The sequence below is a fragment of the Prionailurus bengalensis genome, chromosome C2 (assembly GCF_016509475.1).
Source record: "Prionailurus bengalensis isolate Pbe53 chromosome C2, Fcat_Pben_1.1_paternal_pri, whole genome shotgun sequence".
In the NCBI taxonomy this organism is placed as follows: Eukaryota; Metazoa; Chordata; class Mammalia; order Carnivora; family Felidae; genus Prionailurus; species Prionailurus bengalensis.
In genome coordinates, this window is record NC_057350.1 from 79,119,387 (window position 1) to 79,140,195 (window position 20,809).

At 37.9% G+C, this 20,809-nt stretch overlaps 1 protein-coding gene across 2 annotated transcripts in view; it reads right to left on the reverse strand.

Annotated features, from left to right (window-relative positions):
• Positions 1-274: 274 nt before the first annotated feature.
• The window catches only part of TPRG1 (tumor protein p63 regulated 1), a 141,832-nt gene continuing 121,297 nt past the window's right edge, over positions 275-20,809 (reverse strand). For both annotated transcript variants that reach the window (XM_043594609.1, XM_043594608.1), the window contains exons 5-6: positions 14,553-14,706; positions 275-703 (exon numbers count right to left, since the gene is read on the reverse strand). In XM_043594609.1, coding sequence (XP_043450544.1) covers positions 509-703; positions 14,553-14,706 — 349 coding nt within the window. In that variant the 3' untranslated portion in view covers positions 275-508. The remainder of the gene's footprint in view (positions 704-14,552; positions 14,707-20,809) is intronic.

Here is a 20,809-nt window from a genome sequence, read left to right on the forward strand (position 1 = left end):
TTGGAAGATGCTGAATATGAGTGGCCATTGAATCATATAGATGATCAACAGACAGAAATACAAAACTAAATCTTGAAGAAGTATCAGGGATGGAAATGGGGATTTGGAAGGCATTCTCATAAAAAGAGTAGCTAAAATAGTATAGTCAGACCCCAGTGAAAGACATCAGAATCAAACGGCTCAAGCTCAAGATCCAAAAAATGTCTACGTTTGGAGGACAGAGGATCAAGAAGCCCTCAGTTTATGATCAGGTATTCAATGATAATATTATTTGTAAGCTTAAGAGCATTTATTTTCTGGTTAGGAAATTTGATTGTTCTTATATGAGGTCTGAAGTGTGCATCTATCAGTCTAATCAAGATTATAGATTTCCTAAGATACTAAGTGTTCAATACCATGTAATAGTATTTAAAAGGAACTAAGTCAGTCCAAATATATGGTGGTCTGAAACAGAATCTTCAATGAGGGTAGATCAGTGGATGGCATACTTATAATGCCAGAAGGAGTCTCAAAAACCAATACTCCCACGGGCAAGGGAATAGCCGAGTTTGTTGCGGTTTCCAATGAATGACATCAGCCCCATGTAGGTTTCAATCAAAATGGGTTCAGTTAACACCATCAGTCCCTTTCTTCTTCCAGATCCAGTGGAATTCTTGTGGGCATTCTGGATAGCTGCAACAAGTTTAGACGTGAACCCAGACAACTGAAGAGGAAAAGAAGGCACAGAGTTAGTAAATGCAGAGTCGGTCCAGACACACTTCCTCCCTAGCCAGTCCTCACAAAAGTTGACCACTGTCCTGGGGCTGCAGCTATCCTTACTTCCTTATATAGATGTCATTTCTCAGAATTGTCAACATTGCGTCTGTTAGTCTTTTAATAAATCAATCAGTCAATAAATTATGTACATAATGAAATTATCTGCCTCATCTTGTTTGTTTTTCATCCTTCATAATTTGTACAGCATTTAGTAGTCAGCTTAATAAATATTTGCTGATAGTCTATTATGAATCAGATGCCTGCTGGCTGCTGAAGATTTAAATACAAGTAAGATATAGTCTCTGTGTCCAAAGGAGTAACACTCTAATAATCTAAGAAATGAACTTGGTAAATCATTATACAAAGTTCATGAAAATGAACAGCAGGCATAATAAGATGGTAAAAGAATGCAAAAGAGGGAGAAATCATACGTAGGAAGAGGATCAGAAATGACTTCAAAAGAAAACTCTTGAGACAATCATTAAAGGGTTCCTAGAGTTTCAATAGGTGAAATGGAATTAGGGAGGGCTTGGTTGGCAGCTGTTTTTTCTATTCAACCCAGCATCCTATCAATCATTTCAGATTCTTCTTCCAATACGAGTACCTCTTTGTTTCTTTGGAGGACCACCCTCTCCCAGTTTAGCCCAAATAGTATAAGAGGAGTCTACTTTAGCATATGGCTCAGGTCTAAGCAATCAGAGGAGTCCATTTCTCTGGTCACAGAGATTGGTGCAGGTAAGGGCACATGACCAATGTTGTTGCAAAACTGATAGAAAGCCTGGAGGTTTTCGAGGTCATTTTACCATGCATAGTGAGAACCTGAGAATGAAGCCAACGAAGGTGGAAGAAGTAAGATACAGAGAGAGATGAATTATTGACAAAATCATTCAAATTATTAGGTCAGCCTATCCTGAACTTTTAAGTTAAGTGAGGGGAAAAAAATCCTTATTTTGGTCAAGCCAAGTTGAATTGGGTTAAGGGGAGGGTAATTCAGGGAGCATTCTGAACAGAGATATAGGGGCGCCTGGGTGGCTCAGTCGGTTAAGCATCCGACTTCGGCTCAGGTCATGAATTCACAGTTCATGGGTTCGAGCCCCACATCAGGCTCTGTGCTGACAGCTCAGAGCCTGGAGCCTGCTTCTGATTCTGAGTCTCCTTCTCTCTCTGCCCCTCCCCTGCTCACACTGTCTTTCTCTGTCTCTCAAAAATAAATAAATGTAAAGAAATTTTAATTAAAAAAATAAACATGTATAAGCAAGGAAATGAAACAAAAGTTCATGCTTCTATTTCCAACAAGCTCTTTTATACCCATGATCTCTTTCTAACATAAATGTATTAGGTATGTCAAAGAAGGTATCACCATTTCCATATCAGAAAACCAAGGCTCATAGAAGGTAAATGACTTACCCACAGTCACTCCACTTTCTGCAGTATGATAAAAAAAGAACATTAGGAATAAAATCTTATTCACAGTGAGATCCAAATCTGTTTCCTAGGCAACTGGCTCACTAATCTAAATTAAGACTATTAGAGTATATTCCAATATCAATTCAAATTATTAAGCATCCTCTATAAAGTGTCCATTATTCTTCCCATGATTCCAAGAGGAGACCAATCTTTGCTTTAAGGGACTAACACAAGAGTGATCTTTCAGTGAAGAAAGAGAATCCTGTAGTCTTTCCCCATAACAATTTTCCATGGAGATTTTATCCTGGATACCTAATTTTATACCAAATTGCCCCTGGGCAAACTACTTTTTCATTCCAGTTTCAGTTTCCTTATTAGTAAGGAAAAAACATTTAAAAATTAGAATGTATCGACTATTGGCAGTTGGCAACCCTACAAAAAAAAAAAAGGAAAGAAAGATAGAAAGAAAGAAAGAAAGAAAGAAAGAGAAAGAAAGAAAGAAAGAAAGAAAGAAAGAAAGAAAAAAAAAAGTAAAAGAAAAAAAGCCATACAAATAAAACTTCTATAATTTTATACCTGTGTGGCATTGTAAATTCATTTCCCCTTTTTGAGTCTTAGTTTCTTCTTTTGAAAAGCATTGAAATCTAAGTTTTTTTTTAGATAATGTCATAAGTAACAAAAATTAGTGGCTATGATAAGAAAACAATATAGTTTGCTGGAGTACCTCAATATCTCTAGGTTTTCAAAATAAACAGATGTATTTCTCTAATTTTCTTTAAAGTAATATTTACCTAATTGAATATGATCAAAACATCAAATAAATAAATAAATAAATAAATAAACTCAGAGGGCACCTGGATGGCTCAGTCAGTTAAGCATCTGACTCTTGATTTCAGCTCAGGTCATGATCTCGCAGTTTGAGAGATAAAGCCCCACAACATGTTCCACACTGATAACACAGAGCCTGCTTGGGATTCTCTCTCTCTCCCTCTCTGCCCCTCCCCCCCCCCACACACACACAGTCTCTCTCTCTCAAAAAAAAAAAGCTTAAAAAATAAACTCACTTCACTGAGGCTAAATAATGTAAACTAACAAAGAAGTAGGGTTTTGCTTGAGTTTCAGTCTGTAGAAGCGAAGACAGACAGAAGACACTTCTTATTACTCGTTTGCAGCCCCAGCATCCTCTTGGAGATCTAAACATTGCTGTCACTGAGTGACACAAACTATAGTCATAACAGCCTGGGGATTCTGGAAGGAAGGACATCCTTCCTTTCAGCTAATTCTACCAGTGCTTTAGCTGATTGAATAAGAAAAGCAGAAAGAAGTGGTTTTTCTTCAACTTCCAAAGAGAAAATCAAAAAGGACAGAATAAGTTAATAACATAGACATTGAATCATTATGGTTGAAAATCATGGCATTTCAAGGTTAGAAGTGACTGTAAGCTTATCAATTCTAGCCATTCATCTGTTGTTTTTGCCTTGACACATCCTCACCAAAAAACTACATCCCTGGACATGGACATATCCAATGATGGGGAACTCACTGCTATCTAACCACATATATTCCATCACTGTGTATAGTGGGAAAATGCTCGGCATAGATGCATAGGGCCAGGTATGCTTCCTTGCCCTATCAGTTACTAACGGTTAGAGTTTGGAAAAACCATACAATCTCACTGAGCCTTAGTTTCTAGATCTGAAAAGGGAAACTAATAATGGTGATGATAGTGATAGTAAAAGCCAACCTCATGAGATTTGTACAATTTTTATCATTTGTATCATTTATATAATTTTTTAACTCTTTTTTTTTTAATTTTTTTTTCAACATTTATTTATTTTTGGGACAGAGAGAGACAGAGCATGAACGGGCAAGGGGCAGAGAAAGAGGGAGACACAGAATCGGAAACAGGCTCCAGGCTCTGAGCCATCAGCCCAGAGCCCGACGCGGGGCTCGAACTCACGGACCGCAAGATCGTGACCTGGCTGAAGTCGGAGCTTAACCGACTGCGCCACCCAGGCGCCCCAATTTTTTAACTCTTAATATGAGCTTTTTAAAAGTAACAGAGTTCCCTGAATGTCAGCCTCAGGAGATTGTTGCATGAATTTAAGTGAATTATTCAAAAGCATTTTATAAAGCATATTATTTATAGGTACAAATATCTTCATTATTTATAGGCAAAAACACTTTAACTTTTTTCTTTCAAGTTTATTTTTATTTATTCTGAGAGATAGAGAGCAAGCGGGGGAGGAGCAGAGAGAGAGGGAGACAGAATCCCAAGCAGGCTCTGTGGTGACAGCCCAATAGGGGGCATGGACTCATGAACCACAAGATCATGAGCCAAAATCAGGAGTCAAACACTTAACCTACTGAGCCACCCACGTGCCCCAAGACTTTAACTTTCTTAGTTCTATTCCCTTCAATTCCATATTTGGAATGCCAATTTCCTTAATGCAAATCAAAGACTCCAGAAAACATTTTTTTGACTCCGATATGAGCTTTTTAAAAGTAACAGAGTTCCCTGGATGCCAACAGATACATTAAGTTCCACTCAGACACTATAATTACAAAAAACATGGGTTGAGTATCAAAGTATCTCCCCCAAGATATTTATCAATTATAAAGGGAAAAATACTAACTTTGCAGAGGGGAAATCCAGCATACATCTTAAATCTATCTATCTATCATTGTTAATACTGCTAGTAATAAGACACACAGGCATCATAAGCCTACAATATGATGCAGTGAAGACATAAATCATTTCTGTAGTATCTTCTCCAAAAAAAAAAAAAAAACCTCAATTTAATCATGAGAAAACATCAGGCAAACCCAAATTGAGAGGCATTCTACAAAAAAACCGACCAGTATTCGTGAGAAGTGCCAAGATCATGAACACAGAAGAAAGACTGAGAAACTGTCACAGTTTGGAGGAGAATAAAGAGACAGAACAACTCAATGTAATACATAATCCTGAACTGGATCCTGGGACAGACAGAGGCATTAGGAAAAACAAAACAAAAAAAAACAGTGAAACTTGAATAAGGCCTGTAGTTTACTTAATATTATTGTACTGATGTTTAATTTTCAGGTTTTGATAACTCTACTATAGTTATGTAAGTTGTTAGAATAATTTGAATGCCAGGTACACGGAAACTTTACTATCTTTGCAATTTTCCTATAAGCCTAAAATTATTTCAAAATAAAAAGCCTTTAAACTCTAGATTGAAAAAAAATCCTAAATATTAGTTCCCCAAGATTCTTGAAGTTTTCAATTGATCAAGGAGACAAATGCAAAAGAAAAACAGGTACAAGATGACACCTTTACTTTGTTTTTCTTATCTCTATATTTTTAATACGAACCTACATCAAAGTTATACAAGTATTACTGTCTATTTTTTTCTGAAAAAATTGTCATTGAATGAATTCTCGTCCATATAATTAAATTAAATCAAAAAGTTGATTTTTGGGGGCACCTGGGTGGCTTAGTCAGTTAAGCGTCAGACTTCGGCTCAGGTCATGATCTCACATTTCATAAGTTCGAGCCCCATGTCGGGCTCTGTGCTGACAGCGCAGAGCCTAGAGCCTGCCTCAGAGTCTGTGTCTCCCTCTCTCTCTACCCCTCTCCCGCTCATGCTCTGTCTCTCAAAAATAAATAAGGATTAAAAAAAAAAAAGATCTGTAAAAAGTTGATTTTTGTCCATTGCAAATTTAGCCATTGTTCAGTTTTCTTCTGAGGAAAACAGAGGAAGAGCCTGTGTAGTTAGAATATAGTGATCAAAAGAAAGAGATCGAAATGAAATCTTAGGCCCAAAGCATCCTGTCGGCCATATTATGTTGTATGTATGTATGTTGTTGTTGTTGTTTTTAATAATCCTGACAGTTGTATGGAAAATTTACTGTTAGGGTCAAGATTAGAAGCCAGAAGATAAGAGGAGTTTGAAGATCACTTCAGTAGTCTAGGCAAGAGATGATGGTGGCTTGGACCAGGAGAGAAGTGGAGAACATGATAACTGGTTAAATTAGGGATATTATTTGGAGGTAGAGCCATACAACTTGCTGGCATGAATAAATATAAGGGATGAAAAGAACAGAGGACTCAAAGATGACACCTAGATTTTTGGTCTGAGCAACTGGATAGAAAGTGATATCATTACTGGGTTGGGAAAGCCTGGGGCAGAAGGACTTGGAAGTGGTGAGGTGCAGGGGGCAAGGATTCTGTTCCAGACATGTGGTTGATGTGCCTAACCAGTAAGCCTCTTAGTAATTTCTAATGGCCAATTGGATACATGAGCATGGGACATGAGGAAATAAACACATGATAAGACCATATGTATAGTTAACAATTCCAAAATAGTAATTATAGATCCATAGTCAAGAACAATATTCATAAAGTATAAAAAAGATAGACTATAGGGCAGGGGTTAGAAATCCACAAATTCAGAAAGCTTTGTTGGACAAGATGCTAGGCATCGGGGGCAATGCATAGGGGATCTAATAGGTAAACTGAGGGTCCAAGTGTTTCAGAGATTTGTCCAATGGCTAATCACTAATAAGCAACTGAGCAAAGTCTTGGAATCCCAGTCTCCTGACTTAAGTGTGTTAAAGTCCTCTTTCTATAATATACTGCTATTATGAGCAGTAAAATTATACTATTTAGAAAAGGATTTGTGTTCCTTATTTTTAAGAAGGGATAGGAAAAAATTATACTCAGTAATTTTCAAAACATGTTCCTTTGAACACTAGATTTCTTCATAGGTTGGATGACCATATAATTTATCATCCAGACAAAGATTCTTTTCAAAAGAAAGGAAGTGCCGTTATTAACAATGTTGGGATGACAGATATTCCTGAGGGTTTGGGGAGAAGATATGGAAGCCAAGCAGGTAACATCCTCCAGTCCCTGCAATCATACCAATTAGATCTGCTCTATTTTTAACCATTTTACATATTTCAATTTCAAGATTTTATTTTTAAAAGTCTTATGCTTCTAAAAAATTTTTTGAAAAACACCATACTAAGCTTGCCTAGCAACCTCTAGCTCTGACTTGGCGTAAGATGCATAGGGCCTACTCAATCTGCAAAGATCTATATTGTCTATACTCCTATTCATCCTTCCAAACCAAGCTCAAATACCCTCTCTCTCACAATGCCTTCCTGTATACTCAAGGCAAAAATTAATATTTTATTCTATTGCCTTGCACTTTTATCTCCATTTAAATATTTCATCCAGTTGTCTAAGAATTAGAGTCACAAGTGTGGCTGTTTGTCTATGTAAGTGAACCAAAGTTTCCTTACCTTAGGACTATTGTTATCTTGTGCCATATAATTCTTTGCGACAGGGGACGATGTCCTCTGTGTTTTAGGATGTTAAGCAGCCTCACTAGCCTCTACCCACCATATACCAATAGTACCCTCACCCTAAGTGTGAGAATCAAAAATGTCTTGAGACACTGCCAAATGCCACCCCGGCAGGGGGATGGGAGGGTGGTAAAATCATCCCCTGTTGAAAAGCACTGAACTAAAGGAAGTATGTATGATATAACATGGGTATTGAGATCAAACAGATCTGGTCTTAAGTTGCAGATATGGCACTCATTAGCTGTGTGACTCTGGGCAAGTTATCCAACCTCTCTAAATTTTATAGTTCCTTTTCCATACAAAAAAGAATATTAATAGCATCAAGTACAGAGGGTGGCTGTAAAGATTAAACCAACTTTAATAAATGGAGAGTTTGTCCATAAGCTCACATGTGCAGGTACACATATTCATGTATTTTAGGAAGAGTTGGGGAAGTGGAATGAAATGAGGCTGGAATTTGAAGTCAGACTGCAAAGGCCATTAAGGAAGCCTATTACCAATGATCAAAAATACTATCAACAAATCTTCGACAATATCGCCATCAAACTAGGACTTCTTAAAGACCAAGTTGTAATTCACCACAGCATTCCCATTGCCAACACCCTCTGGACTGCCGGGATACCTTTTCATAGATAAATAAATGCTTTTAGATTAGATTACTGACTGCTTCTCCAGTCCTCATCATAAGCTTCATTTCATGAGAATCCTCCGTGGCCTCAGAATCTGAGTGCTGGAAAAAAAAGTTGATGCTATTTCATACCCAATGAACTTGGCATCTCATTAGAGTCAGATGCCACTTTATTTCTAGTCATTTCAGTGCTCCCTCTAAAAGGAGGAGGGACCATGAAGACAAAGTGACAAGCAGTGCATTGAAGGAAAGGCAGACAAAAGGCCAAGTCCCCAAACTGGCTCTTGAGCATTTCAAGCACCTGAACTCAGTCTGTGTGACAGGAACGCGGTGTCATCTGATATGAATGCCACCAGCCACATACTTTTCTCTAAAAGCTTTTATACACCCACCCCTGGCTCCTTCTTTTATTCCAGTCTCAAAAACAGAGGGTCAAGTTTTAACAACTCTGATTACATAGGAGCTGTGTGCTGGTTAGGGTAAAGTATAGCGGTGTGTGTGGGTGGGTGGGTGGGTTCGTTGGAAGTAGGGGGTAGTGCTGAACGTTCTTCTGGACTTTACAGCAAGTATTTACCACCTGAGTGACTGCACTCCTGGTTTACTTCAGGTGCTGTCTGCCAGCAGTTCACTGCCCAGAGTCTCAGTTTTCCTTATTACAACCATAACTTGCTTCCTGTTTACACTGGGTAAAGAGACCAGGTTTCATGCCTGCAGGCGTGCATTCCTCAGCTGAGCAGGTTTTCCAAACCTTCAGGCTATAGGTTTCAGTGTTCCTCTATAGGAAATGAAGCATGCGGAGATAAAGAATAAATCCATCCAATACCCAGTGCTGGAAACCACTTGAAAAGTCACACAGCTGGATAGAATGTTTATATCATCCTGACATATTTTACCTGGAATTATCTTTACGGAGACACCTTGACTGTGGTATGTTCAGGTATGTAGAGAGAAAAAGGAGGATGAGGCAGAAACTTCTTTCCTCCAAGAGAGGTTCCTATATATCCTAATCCGCACCCTCTTCCTATTCCATTCCCCAACTCTCCCCTGCCAACACATATGCGTACATACACATGCTTTGAATTCTAGCTAAAATGAATTATTCTTTATTCAAGAACATTTCATGTACTTTTGTAATTTGCAGGTTCCAACCATCTTTCTTTTATTTAAAATGTATTTCCCCCACCTCCTTTGATGCTTAAATCACTCATACTTTGAGTTTCACTTCAGATATCATTATATCTGTTAGCTTTTGGACTTTCTTGTTCCCTCTTCTGGGCTCCCATAGAACCTTGTGAATCCCACTCTATTAACAGTCTTAGCATATTAAATTATAATTTGTTAATTACTTTTTTTTTTACCTTCTCCCTGTACTCTGTAAGTGTCTGGAGGGCAAAATCTGTTTTATTCTCAGTATCCCAGTTTACTAGCACGTTGCTCAGCATGTAGCTAGGTGGGTATTCAATGAGTATTTGTCAAAATGATGTGAAGGGAAACGAAAGTTACATTTAATTGCTAACATGTTGGTACACTTTCATAATTCCCTTGAAAAGAAGGGTAAATATGCCAGAAAAGAGTAAAAAGGATTGGTCTGTAGATCCTTTTGGTTTGGTTATAAAGCATTCATGACCATTCATTGTTATTTACCAGCTCTGGGCTCAGTCATTAGTCCCTTCCAACAAGACTCTTCACACATCCTAAGAACCCAGCAAGAAAATGGTTAAAACGGGGGAGATGAGACTACAAATTATAAATAAAAAGTATGTGAAACAATTGAGGATAATCAAGTTTTGACAGAAATATATCACATTACATATCACATCAATGAATACACACACACACACACACACACACACACACACACACAGAATTTCTTCAAGCTCATGTCCATTTTCCTGCTTATTTACAAATTATTTGGGTGTGGAAAGGGAGCTAGTTTATTTTAATACCTTAGTCAATTCACTTAATCACTCTAAGTACCCTCATTTTAAAAACAGAGATAGCTATCTTGACCTCACAGGGTTTTTGTTAGTTGAATTACATGAAAACATGTAAACTGTAATCAATAAATATAGTCTGATTACATAATATTACATGAGATTATTTTTATGTGTTGTAACAAGAAAGCCAATGCCAAAAATGATTATTTCCTATTCTCACAACTGTTTTATATGAGTAATGCAAAGTATATGCATACACAGATTGGAATAGGTTGGTGAGGCTGAGAGATAAGCAAGAATGTCTGGAAAGAGGCCATTTGACCATCATATTTGCCAGACGTGAAGTGCTATAGAGTTTGTGAGAAGAATAAAAGGAAAAAATAATGTATTTTGACACTGTATTGCATAAATTTGATAGTAATTTTTAGATTACTTTAGGAGACTTGAAGATAATACGAATTTGAATTTGAATGCAATTAATGTGTTTATTAATACTCTTTCCTATGGTACGTGCCTGACCAACCAATCCCATGACTCATCTTTGATCCAAAGGTGTATGGTCTGAAACCTCTATCAGCAGCTCAGCTTTCTCTCCTGAGCTTCAGACCTAAATTTCTAACTGCCTGACAACTAACCCAATCTCATGTTCCATGGACATGTCAAACCAACATGTCCAAACTTATTCTTCTTTCAGTTTTCCCCATTCAAATTAATGGAGTCACCATCTTCCCAAGCCAGAAACCACACCATCTTCAACATCTTTTTCTCCTCCACCTACTATATCCTGTAAATTACCTGCTCCCATTAATCCTGTATCTTGAGTATCTCAACATATCTTTATCTTCTCTCCATTCCTACTGCCCTTAAGCCCTTATACCTATTATTTGAGTCATTATGATCATGAAGGGGAATATGTAAGATTAAACTCCAGCTACAATAAATTACTCTGTGTCTAAGAACACTCCTTGTACCTTCATGTGCCTCCACATCTCTTCATTGGATTTAACTTCTGATTTAGTCCATTTAGTGCTCATTTTAAAATCTTTGCATTTTTATCTATTCCTCTATTCAACAGTGCCTTCCACAAAGACATAAACTTTATCTCATTTATGTTTGTATCCTGAACAATAAACCTCTACTTTGTAGGTGTCAGAAGATATTTGTTGAATAAAGAGATTCCAGGTGCTTTATAAGAAAAGACTCTGAGTAAGAATAAATTTGGATTTTTAAGTGTATTTTTTAAAATAAGTTATGGCATCAGATTGTAAATAATTTGGAAATTTTGACTATGTGTAACACAGCTCTACAGGATTTATTTTTCTATACCATAATAGATTTGCTAAATTGAATTAAATTGCTTCAGGTATTTGATTTAGTTATGCATTTTCCCCATATTTTCTACTTTTTTCCCATTTCATTTATAAGGGAAATGGAAAAACTAGTTTTATATCTTCCTTTTAAAATCTTATGTTATGCCAAAATACCCATATAAAAGGAATTCTGTATCCACAGAATTGTCTTTCTTCTTATTTATTCTTTTACATTAATATAACTGAGTATAATCAAAGCCAATTTTGGAAAATATCATAAACACAAATAATATTGTGACATAAAACCGAACAACAAAAGAGAAATTAAGACTCAAAGAACTGGATCAGAGTACTCATCATATCACATCACAGATGGAGATCACTTGTTTTCAGAAAGAGTTGGGACTTGGGGTGGCCTTTAATAAGAAATAGTTTGGCAAACTATTTGGCCAAATAGTTTGGCCAGACTGTTGCCGGGGGGGGGGGGGGGGGGAAGCTTTGGAAAAATAGTTTAAGGAGAAAAGCCATGAAGGAAATATACTTAACAGATCCACAAAACAGTTTTATTGACTTAAAATCACTAACCAACTGAACAAGCATTCATTATGCTCACATCCACACTTGTTGTGACACACACACACACACATGCACGCACGATATTCTTACGCCCATCCAACAAGAGCAGTATAAACACTGAGTTTTCCTTTTACCTTTCTACATTAATTAATTCTATGTTCTATTAACCACAGTCATGGTTTTGGGGGAATAATGATTCTATCCTCCTTTCAACATTTTATTTCTTATCTTCCTTTTAAAATTATTTGATTGTATTGGGGCACCTGGGTAGCTCAGTCGGTTAAGCATCCAATTTCTGCCCAGGTCATGATCTCACAGTTTATGGTTTTGAGCCCCATGTTGGGCTCTGTGCTGACAGCTCAGAGCCTGGACCCTGCTTCGGATTCTGTGTCTCCTTTTCTCTCTACCCCCCCCCCCCCCCCGCTCACACTGTCTCTCTCTGTCTCTCAAAAATAAATAAATGTAAAAAGAATAATAATAATAATAAAAATAAATAAATAAATAAATAAATAAATAAATTTGGTTGTATTTATATGTATCAGAATAAAACAAAGTACCATCAAGAATTAAGAGTAATGCAGTGCCATTTCTCTGTAGCTAATAGAATTTGTTCTTTAATCCCTTACCCTGAATATCTTCTAGCCAAGGACACTCAGGGAATAAGTACTTAATGCATCAAGTATAAGGAAGAGGGGACTTGGCTCAGGAAGTGATGGGTGTAATAACCAAGTCACTTGGTACTTATTTTACCTTACAATATGATGCAATTACTATTAATGCAAAAATATATGTTATTTTAATGGCAAAAACAAGACTTCCTTTAGAGGAGGGAAATGGCTTTAGAAAAAATGCATTGTCAAGCATTTTGAGTTCTATTACCAGGTGTCTGAAAGAAAAAAAAAAACACAAACAGATAAAATACTCTGAACTGTGAAGGAGGAGGAGGAGGGAGAAGAGGAAGAGGAGGAAGAGGAGGAGGAGGGGAGGGAGACAAAATATTTGGGGAGGAGCACGACAGGATCCAGAGGAGCAGAGAGAGGATTATAAAGCAATGCATTAATAATGCATTATTATTAATAAGGTCTTTTACAAACAGAGAGAGCTGATAGTCCATGTGAAATTTGGGCCCATTATCATGATTTAAAAAATTCTCACTCCATCTCCCCAAAAGCCTCATGGAGTCTACTCTCACATCAATGCCTTTGTGTAAGTGTTGTATTATTGTCATTGGTTTTCATTTTGTTCTCTTTTGTTGCTTTTGGGTGGTAGAGCCAGGCTAGGGGCTGAAGTTGGACCCTGGGCTGCAGCATTATAAAACTGAGCTATCACAAGATCCATACAATGAACTAATTTAGTGCCTGCAATAGCCTGGAGCCAGAGGTAAGTAAACCTTGAGACCATAAGCCCCTGAGGATGTTTACATAAATCTTGAGAAGACCACTGTCCTTTCTGATAGCAGAAGGGATTTAATCCAACTTCAAGTATACATTAGGTGAAATTAAGACTCCATTTATCTTCTAATCACGTTTTGCCTCAAATCATTTTTAAAGTAGGAGACTTACCAATTAAAAATATTTTTATACATATACATATTTGCATGAATAGTGTGTTTAAAATCATGCAGCCACTGCAATGCACGCCATCCAACCACAGAAAGATTTTAGGTATATATTGTTATCTTTTGAATTTACAAGAAACAGAGAGTTATGATATTTGGAAGTAAATGACAGCATATAAAGGCAAACATAGCAAGGGCAGAGAAGGCAAGGATTTCTAGGCCTACACACACACTCCTGTGTGTATATGTGTTGAAAATATAAAGTTTAATCTTTCTCTGCATTTACAGCTCCAACCATTTTACTTCCTGCCTACCTAGTATCCTAGCACTGCCTGCCTACCTAGTATCCTAGCACTGCCTATGTTTCCCTAGGGGAGATGAAAAAACATAGTAGAAGGACTTTCCCTGCCACTGATAAAATCTATTTGGGGAGATGAGATTGAAAGACATAAAAATACTCTTAATTGCTGTACTGCTTATGGACGATTTACATTCACAATATTCGATTTAACCTTACAATGGTCCAATGAAGTTAGGAGGAAGGGCAGTGTTCATTATGTCCATTTTAGAGATAAGACTACCAAGGCCCCAGAAAGAAAAGTAATAAACATAACCAAGAGCCATATCTGACTTCATATTTCACGCTATCCCACCCACACTCCTTCTTTTGAATGAAATAATTAGAATTTAATTACATACAGAAAATTATAAGTACCCATAGAGAAATTTATACGTATGGCAAAAAACAGACACAAGTAATGCCATTTTTAAATAATATTACACTATAATTTTTATAAGAAATTAGCAAGGTGGAAACATCACAATATGATTAACATAAATATTATATATATTTTTATATATAAAACAGCTCCACTGTTTATTAAAAAATTCCTATAAACCTTTTAAAATTTGTATCTGTATAAGCCCAGGCTATATCTTAACTTTTCTTTTTTTTGAGTAGTACTTATTTTAGAAGCAGATAGCTTCACCATCAAAGCTAGTCTAATGAGGCTCAAACTGCCTACCTTACAAATTTCGAGGAACTTCTCACTGGTGTACTTCATAGGGTGCTCAGTGAAGGTCGCATAAGGCACCTCAGTGGACCATGGGTTCCAGCGAGATAAGAGGGACTGCTGTTCCAGACTCCCCCAGTAGATCCTAAGGCCTTCTCCTTGTCTCCTACAAGAAACAAGTTTCCTTAGATTAGCCATGTGCACTAGATTAAAACAAAAAGAAAAGGATGGGAAAGTCACGTGATGTCTCAGTCAGATTTATAGTGATGCTGAGTGACTTGCCTACTAACTGATTGTTCCAGAAACTCGGGAGGTAAGAATAAAAGGATACATTTGGTTTCAAACATGATAAGTTCAAGGTGTCATTGAGAATCCTATGTGGAAATGTCTACTTGGAAATGTGACTCTGGTGCTGAGGACTGGGGCCAGGGATGGAAACATGGATAGTGCTCTCATGCCAATATTCTGATGGTAAGGGTTGGAAGAAAAAGGGAAAGGGAAGAGTCAAGGTGGTGGGTCAGGAAGTGGATGTGTCAAGGTGGCAGGCAGTTTCAAGGAGAAGAGAAATGACAGCACCTTCATTTTCCACAAAGCAGTTAACACAAGAAAAGATCTGGGACTTCAAGAATAGTAGTGTATAGATGATCCTTAAGAGCGATAATGACCAATTCAAAAAAATGCCTGTGACCACAGCTTTCATATCTCATGGTTCTCTATTATCTGTACACATTCTATCCAGCTAAATTGCAGCAACATACATACCATAGCTCGTAAATAAATTGTGTCTGCCTTTTCCCACACTATCGGGTAGAGCCCAGGCCTGGATATCTGGTAAATCCAAGCGCAAAGCAAGAGGAAGCTTGGGAATGATGGGAGGGAAGTCGTGGCAGCAGAGTGTGGCCACATTGAATAACAAAACTGTAATTCCTGTGGTCTCTTCTTTTACATGTGCCCATCAGAATTTATGGTTTGTGGTTTTAGACATCTCTGAATGCAAAGAGATCCCTGGAGGTTAAGCCAAGCTCAGGTGCTTTGCATTCAATGAGCTTTAAAACTAAGTTGCCTGTAATTCTAAACAGCCCCATGGAACATCACAGAGCTCTCATTTCTTCTAGAAATTAAATCCTGGGATCTAGAATGAAAACCCAGAGCTTAATTGTGGTGCCTGCATAAAGCTGTTACTTCCTGTATTAAGGAATTCCTTTGGGAATGCTATTGTGGCTTCTGTGTGTTTATCCAAGTAGAGATGTGTATAAACACAATCTCACACATATGCATATGCCACCCCTCTTCCCGGTTGGCTGATCTCTGAGATTCTTCTTCTAAAATGAAAGTACGAAAAGAACCTGGCACATTCTACTGCTCTGTTCTCAGATTTTTTATCTTTATGTTTGAAAGCTGACACCCAACCTTTTTTGTACTTAATCCTTTACCCACAAAGAAAAAGTGGAAAAGAAACATATTGTATATACCTCTAAAGTTCTCTTTCTAACCTCTCACCTTCCCAGCTGTTATTCTGACATTTATCATCCCCCCAATATGTTCCTTCTGTTTCATTTCTTCTTTCTTTCTTTTTTTCTTTCTTTTCTTTCTTTCTTTCTTTCTTTCTTTCTTTCTTTCTTTCTTTCTTTCCTTTCTTCTTTCTCTCTCCCTCCCTCCTTTTCTCTTTCTTTCTTTCCTTTCTTTTTCTTTCTTCCTTTCTTCCTTCCTTCCTTTTTCTTTCTCTTTCTTTCTCTTTCCTTCTTTCTTTCTCTCTCTCTCTCTCTGTCTCTCTCTCTCTCTCTCTTTCTTTCTCTCTCTCTTTTCCTGGCCTGGTAATAAACTCTAAACTCAATTACTATTCTATGCATGCTGGTTAATGGAGCATTCTGGCTTTAGTCCATTAAGACAACTTGCACAATGGAATCATTTACTGCTTCATATGTCAATTTATGTGCTGGGTGCAATTTTGCTTTTATCCAAAGGCGATGAAAATCTGCCAAGATAGCTTCTCTAAGAAGTACACTTTATATTATTTTACCTTAGGGAAGCCTCAAATGAAGTTTAACCATGAAATTCAAGAGGGACCCTATTTCTAAATAACCAGTCAATTTGAGCATGGCAATGACATTTCTCAGACATGTAGCATACTTCTGAATATACAAGTTCAGCCAACTTTCTCTCCTGAGCTCCAATGGTGATACCTAAGAAGATAAATCTACAACTAAAAAGCCTCTCCAAAGGTAAAAAGGTATTCTCGGCAAAGACCTTAGTACCATAGGTTTATGAAAACCTACCATCTCCTCTTCCATCCAGTGTCATTAGGACAATGGTGCGGAACACAGGTGCCTTTATGACCAGGACTGCTTCATGAGTTACTTATGCTCACCATGCAAGATGTTGTGGGAGGTAACAGTGAAGTGAAAAATGCAAAAAAATAGGATGTCAGATAGTCTTGCATTAGAGTCTTGCTTCTGACACTTAATGCTGTGTCACTATGGACAAGCTCATTTCATTTTCTGAATCCATTTCACCACATGTTCTTTAACATGTCTCCATGTGACATCTCAGGACCTCGGTAACTGTGTAAATGATATAGATGGCTGTGGTCATGACACTACTAACATGCATTCAGTCAAGGACATACAGTATATAAAAGAAGCCTCTGGTTATGGCTTTTGTAGTTTAGAGGCATCAAATTAGCCCCTGACCACACCTTCTGCTGCAAAGACTATACCAAGCATTGTCCCATCACTCCTAGGGAACTTTAGCACCTATTGTGATCCTTTGCAAACATGTAAAAGCACAAATCAGCCACCATATGATGGAATAACATTTTAATGTTTATAAACTATAGAATGTGAGAGCTAGAAGGGTTCCTGGAACCTAAAGCCTAGTGCTGTCTTTCTGGAGATGAGAAAACTGGCACACAGAAGGAATAGGGTTTTCCCAAAGCATCGCTACACACAGAGGTGAGCTGGTGAGAGCCTTGGTCTCCCAAGACTTCATTTAGGGGTCTTTTCACCATTCTGGACTCTCACTACAAAGTACATTCCAAGTTATGGTCCTGCTATTCCACAACACAGTCTTACTTCCAATCGACACAGAGTTGAAAGAGTTGCCCTAAGAAGACCATCATCATCTGTGGGCAAAAAGCCCATCTAAAGATCTTAGCTAAAGGTCGGAAATGAAATCTCAGTCTCAAAAGGAACTGTAGATTTTTATATAAGCTCGATATTATCAATTATGAGATTGTAGGAAAATAAGGTAGCCCTGGAAGTGAAGAGGGAATTTACAAAAAAGTTAGGTCATCAGGGTAAGAAGACTGATCTTTCTCACTAAGCACTATGGTCAAGTTAATCAAAGTGGGGGTACAGTCCTAGGTAAATAATGCCAACATCAAATTATTAAGCAAAGGACAATTTGGTAGCTTTCTTCTCCAAATCATACTGAGTGGAAACCTTGGCTTTGGGCATTTCACAGCACCTTTCTGATCTTTGGGTAATACCCATTTCACGAGGAAAAAGAGGATAATGGATGAGCAAGTGTCTTGTATGCTGTAAGGCATAGTAGCAACTATCAAATGTTGAGTTCCTAGTGTGCATTATAATGCTTACTTGTTCTGATAGAAACTTTATATTTTTAATTTTTTTAAACTATGACAACAGTTTTTTCGACTTCTTTGGTAGAAATAAATGAAGCTAACAGGAAATAAGATAAAGAATATGACCAGGCTTAATCAGATCACCAAGTCAACAAACCACTGGAAGAACAGAATTACAAAGGGGAGGAAAAATACCATAAGTCCTGCATAGACAAAACAAGAAAAGCAAATACCTAGCACAGAGAAGGTGTTGGAATCTTCTACAGTTTTCTTCACCTATTGATCCCTCCTCCCCGCCTGATTCTGAGTCTCAGAAAACTTTTGTGTTTGGCTTCCGCTTTATCATGTTTCAGTGTATATAATTTCCTATTTAAATCCATCAGAGAGACTTTCATTTAGCTTAAAACACCCCTACAGCTCTTTTTTCTTCAGACTGAATCAGCATAGCTCTGTAAAAGTTTTCTAATAGGTTAAGAACAATCTTTTAAATCACCTCACAGGTGATTCCCTGAAACAGTCCTAAGATGTTTATCTTCAATTCCAGTATTTAATCAACATATTCTCTGTGTAGTGTGTTGTCACAGGTAGAGAAATGAATAAGACTCAGTCTCTGAATTCTGGAAGCCCATGGGCTGACTATCATCTCTTTCGCACACCTCAAACAGGTACAAATAGAAAACCGCAAGCCTCATTATAGAATTAGAAGTTTACCTATTACAATTTATTTTGTTCCCATTTTTCTCCTCTCAAGGAAACCAGTTTGTTCTGATCTCCATTCACACAGTAATAGAAGCAAGAAGATCAACGTACCCTTCACTTCTGCTAAATCAAAAAACCTCCTAGAAAGTTCTAGAAGTAAAGGAGATTCTCCATAAGGACTCCTAAGAACTTGGTGGAAAAAGAGGGTTTATAACAGCTGGAGATTTTTAGGATCCTAGACTGTCTTGAGTTGGAAGGCCCTTTAAGAGATGTGATTCCAATTCCTTCATTTTATAGATATATAAACCAAAGACCAGAATTTTCAAAGATCAGAGTTCTTCCCTTAGTCTTGTTAATTATGGGTTCTACTCAGTGACTCAGACTCAGAATTTGAGTCAAATATGGTTGTTGCCAGGGTGGAAACTTAAGCAATTACTACTTTAAACCATCATAGCAGCCAAACAGATTTGCCTTCTACGCCACAAAAAGCAAAGGCATCTTGAAGAAATGAGGTTTATACAGAAGAAACTATCATCCAAGGACCAAAGGATCAATCATGAAAAATAAATGTTTGAGCAACACCAAAAAGAGGAGCTCCAAACTGAATGGAGGAAAAACTTTCTTCAATAACACGTTTAGGAAGACAATACATTATTTTTGACAGGAAATACACCTCTCCCTGAAGTCATTTTCAGCTGAACCAGATAATTATGCCAACCAGTCACCAGTTTTGGTTAATTTGCTCATTCCACACATTCTACTTCCTTCAGAGAGAAGCCGTGCAACCTTCTGCATAGCACAACACAGCCATAGCACAACATAGGTATTCTTTCTCATGACTTCCCACTTGTCTCCCATCCTGGCCCTCAAAGATGCTGAGCTAAGGCTTTACACCACCTGATAGGAGACATGAATGAGGATGCAAGTCTCCAGAAGGAGAAATGGCAGCTTCCATTATTACCTCCACCAGCTGCCCCTCCTTTCTACTCATCTCAAATCTCAAAGTTCCACCACAGAATTAAAAACATAGCTCGAGGCACCAAACCGAGATTTATGAGGAAGCACAGACATTAACTCTTGCTCTAAACTCAGGGCGTGTGCTTGTAAGTATGGGTGAGCAAACAGAGGGAGGCCGCACGGGGGAGGAGGGCAGGCCGCCAGGGGGAGAGAGCTGTTCAGAACAACACAATATATTTTCTTAATGTCTCCTTTCTCTCTACCTTACAGCCTGTATTGTTGAAAGGCGGGCCTTCTAGAACCATGAAATGTTAGTCCCTTGCTTATTTAATCTGGACAAAAGGGGGGGGGGCTGAGTTGGCACCCTGGAGGGTATTCAATGCTCCTTTCTGCTTATTGAATGACCTCAGACGAAATATTTTCCATGACAAGAACCCAAAAGACGCTGGCACAGTGTCAGACAATAAGATTTGCAGAATGTGTTTACATTCTCTCTGTGTCCCCAGGCTGTTCTAACCCATAGGCAGGTGGTGCCTTTATCTGCTCTCTTTGCTCACCTGGCTCCCTCCCAGAAGTTTCCAGGGCCTTGGGCTCAGTGAGATTAACCATTTACTGGCATGAGTAACCAAGAAATTCTGTGGGTTTCATTACTTGAGGAAGAAGTAAGTGATAAAATAAAACAGAGCAGCATTGTCCCTAAAGAGAAAATTCTGGGGCAATGTGGTACAGTAGTAAACCCTTGGATGACAGGTAGGAGGCCTGGGTCCAAAGGCTAAATCTACCACTAACTTGCTGGATAATTTGAACCATTTCTTCGCTCTGGGATCCAGAGGACCATATACAAAACCAGGTAGTTGAATTAGGTCATCTTTAATCTCCTTTTCTTCCCCCAATAAATTAATATCTATGCTGAAAAAAAAAAACCAAAATAATTTGTATTATACCAGTTGGACAAAAAGCCAAAGGATAAATGAGTGATGGAGAAACTCTCAAATGGCTGCTGAGACCCCATCTTTCTTCTCCTAGAAGA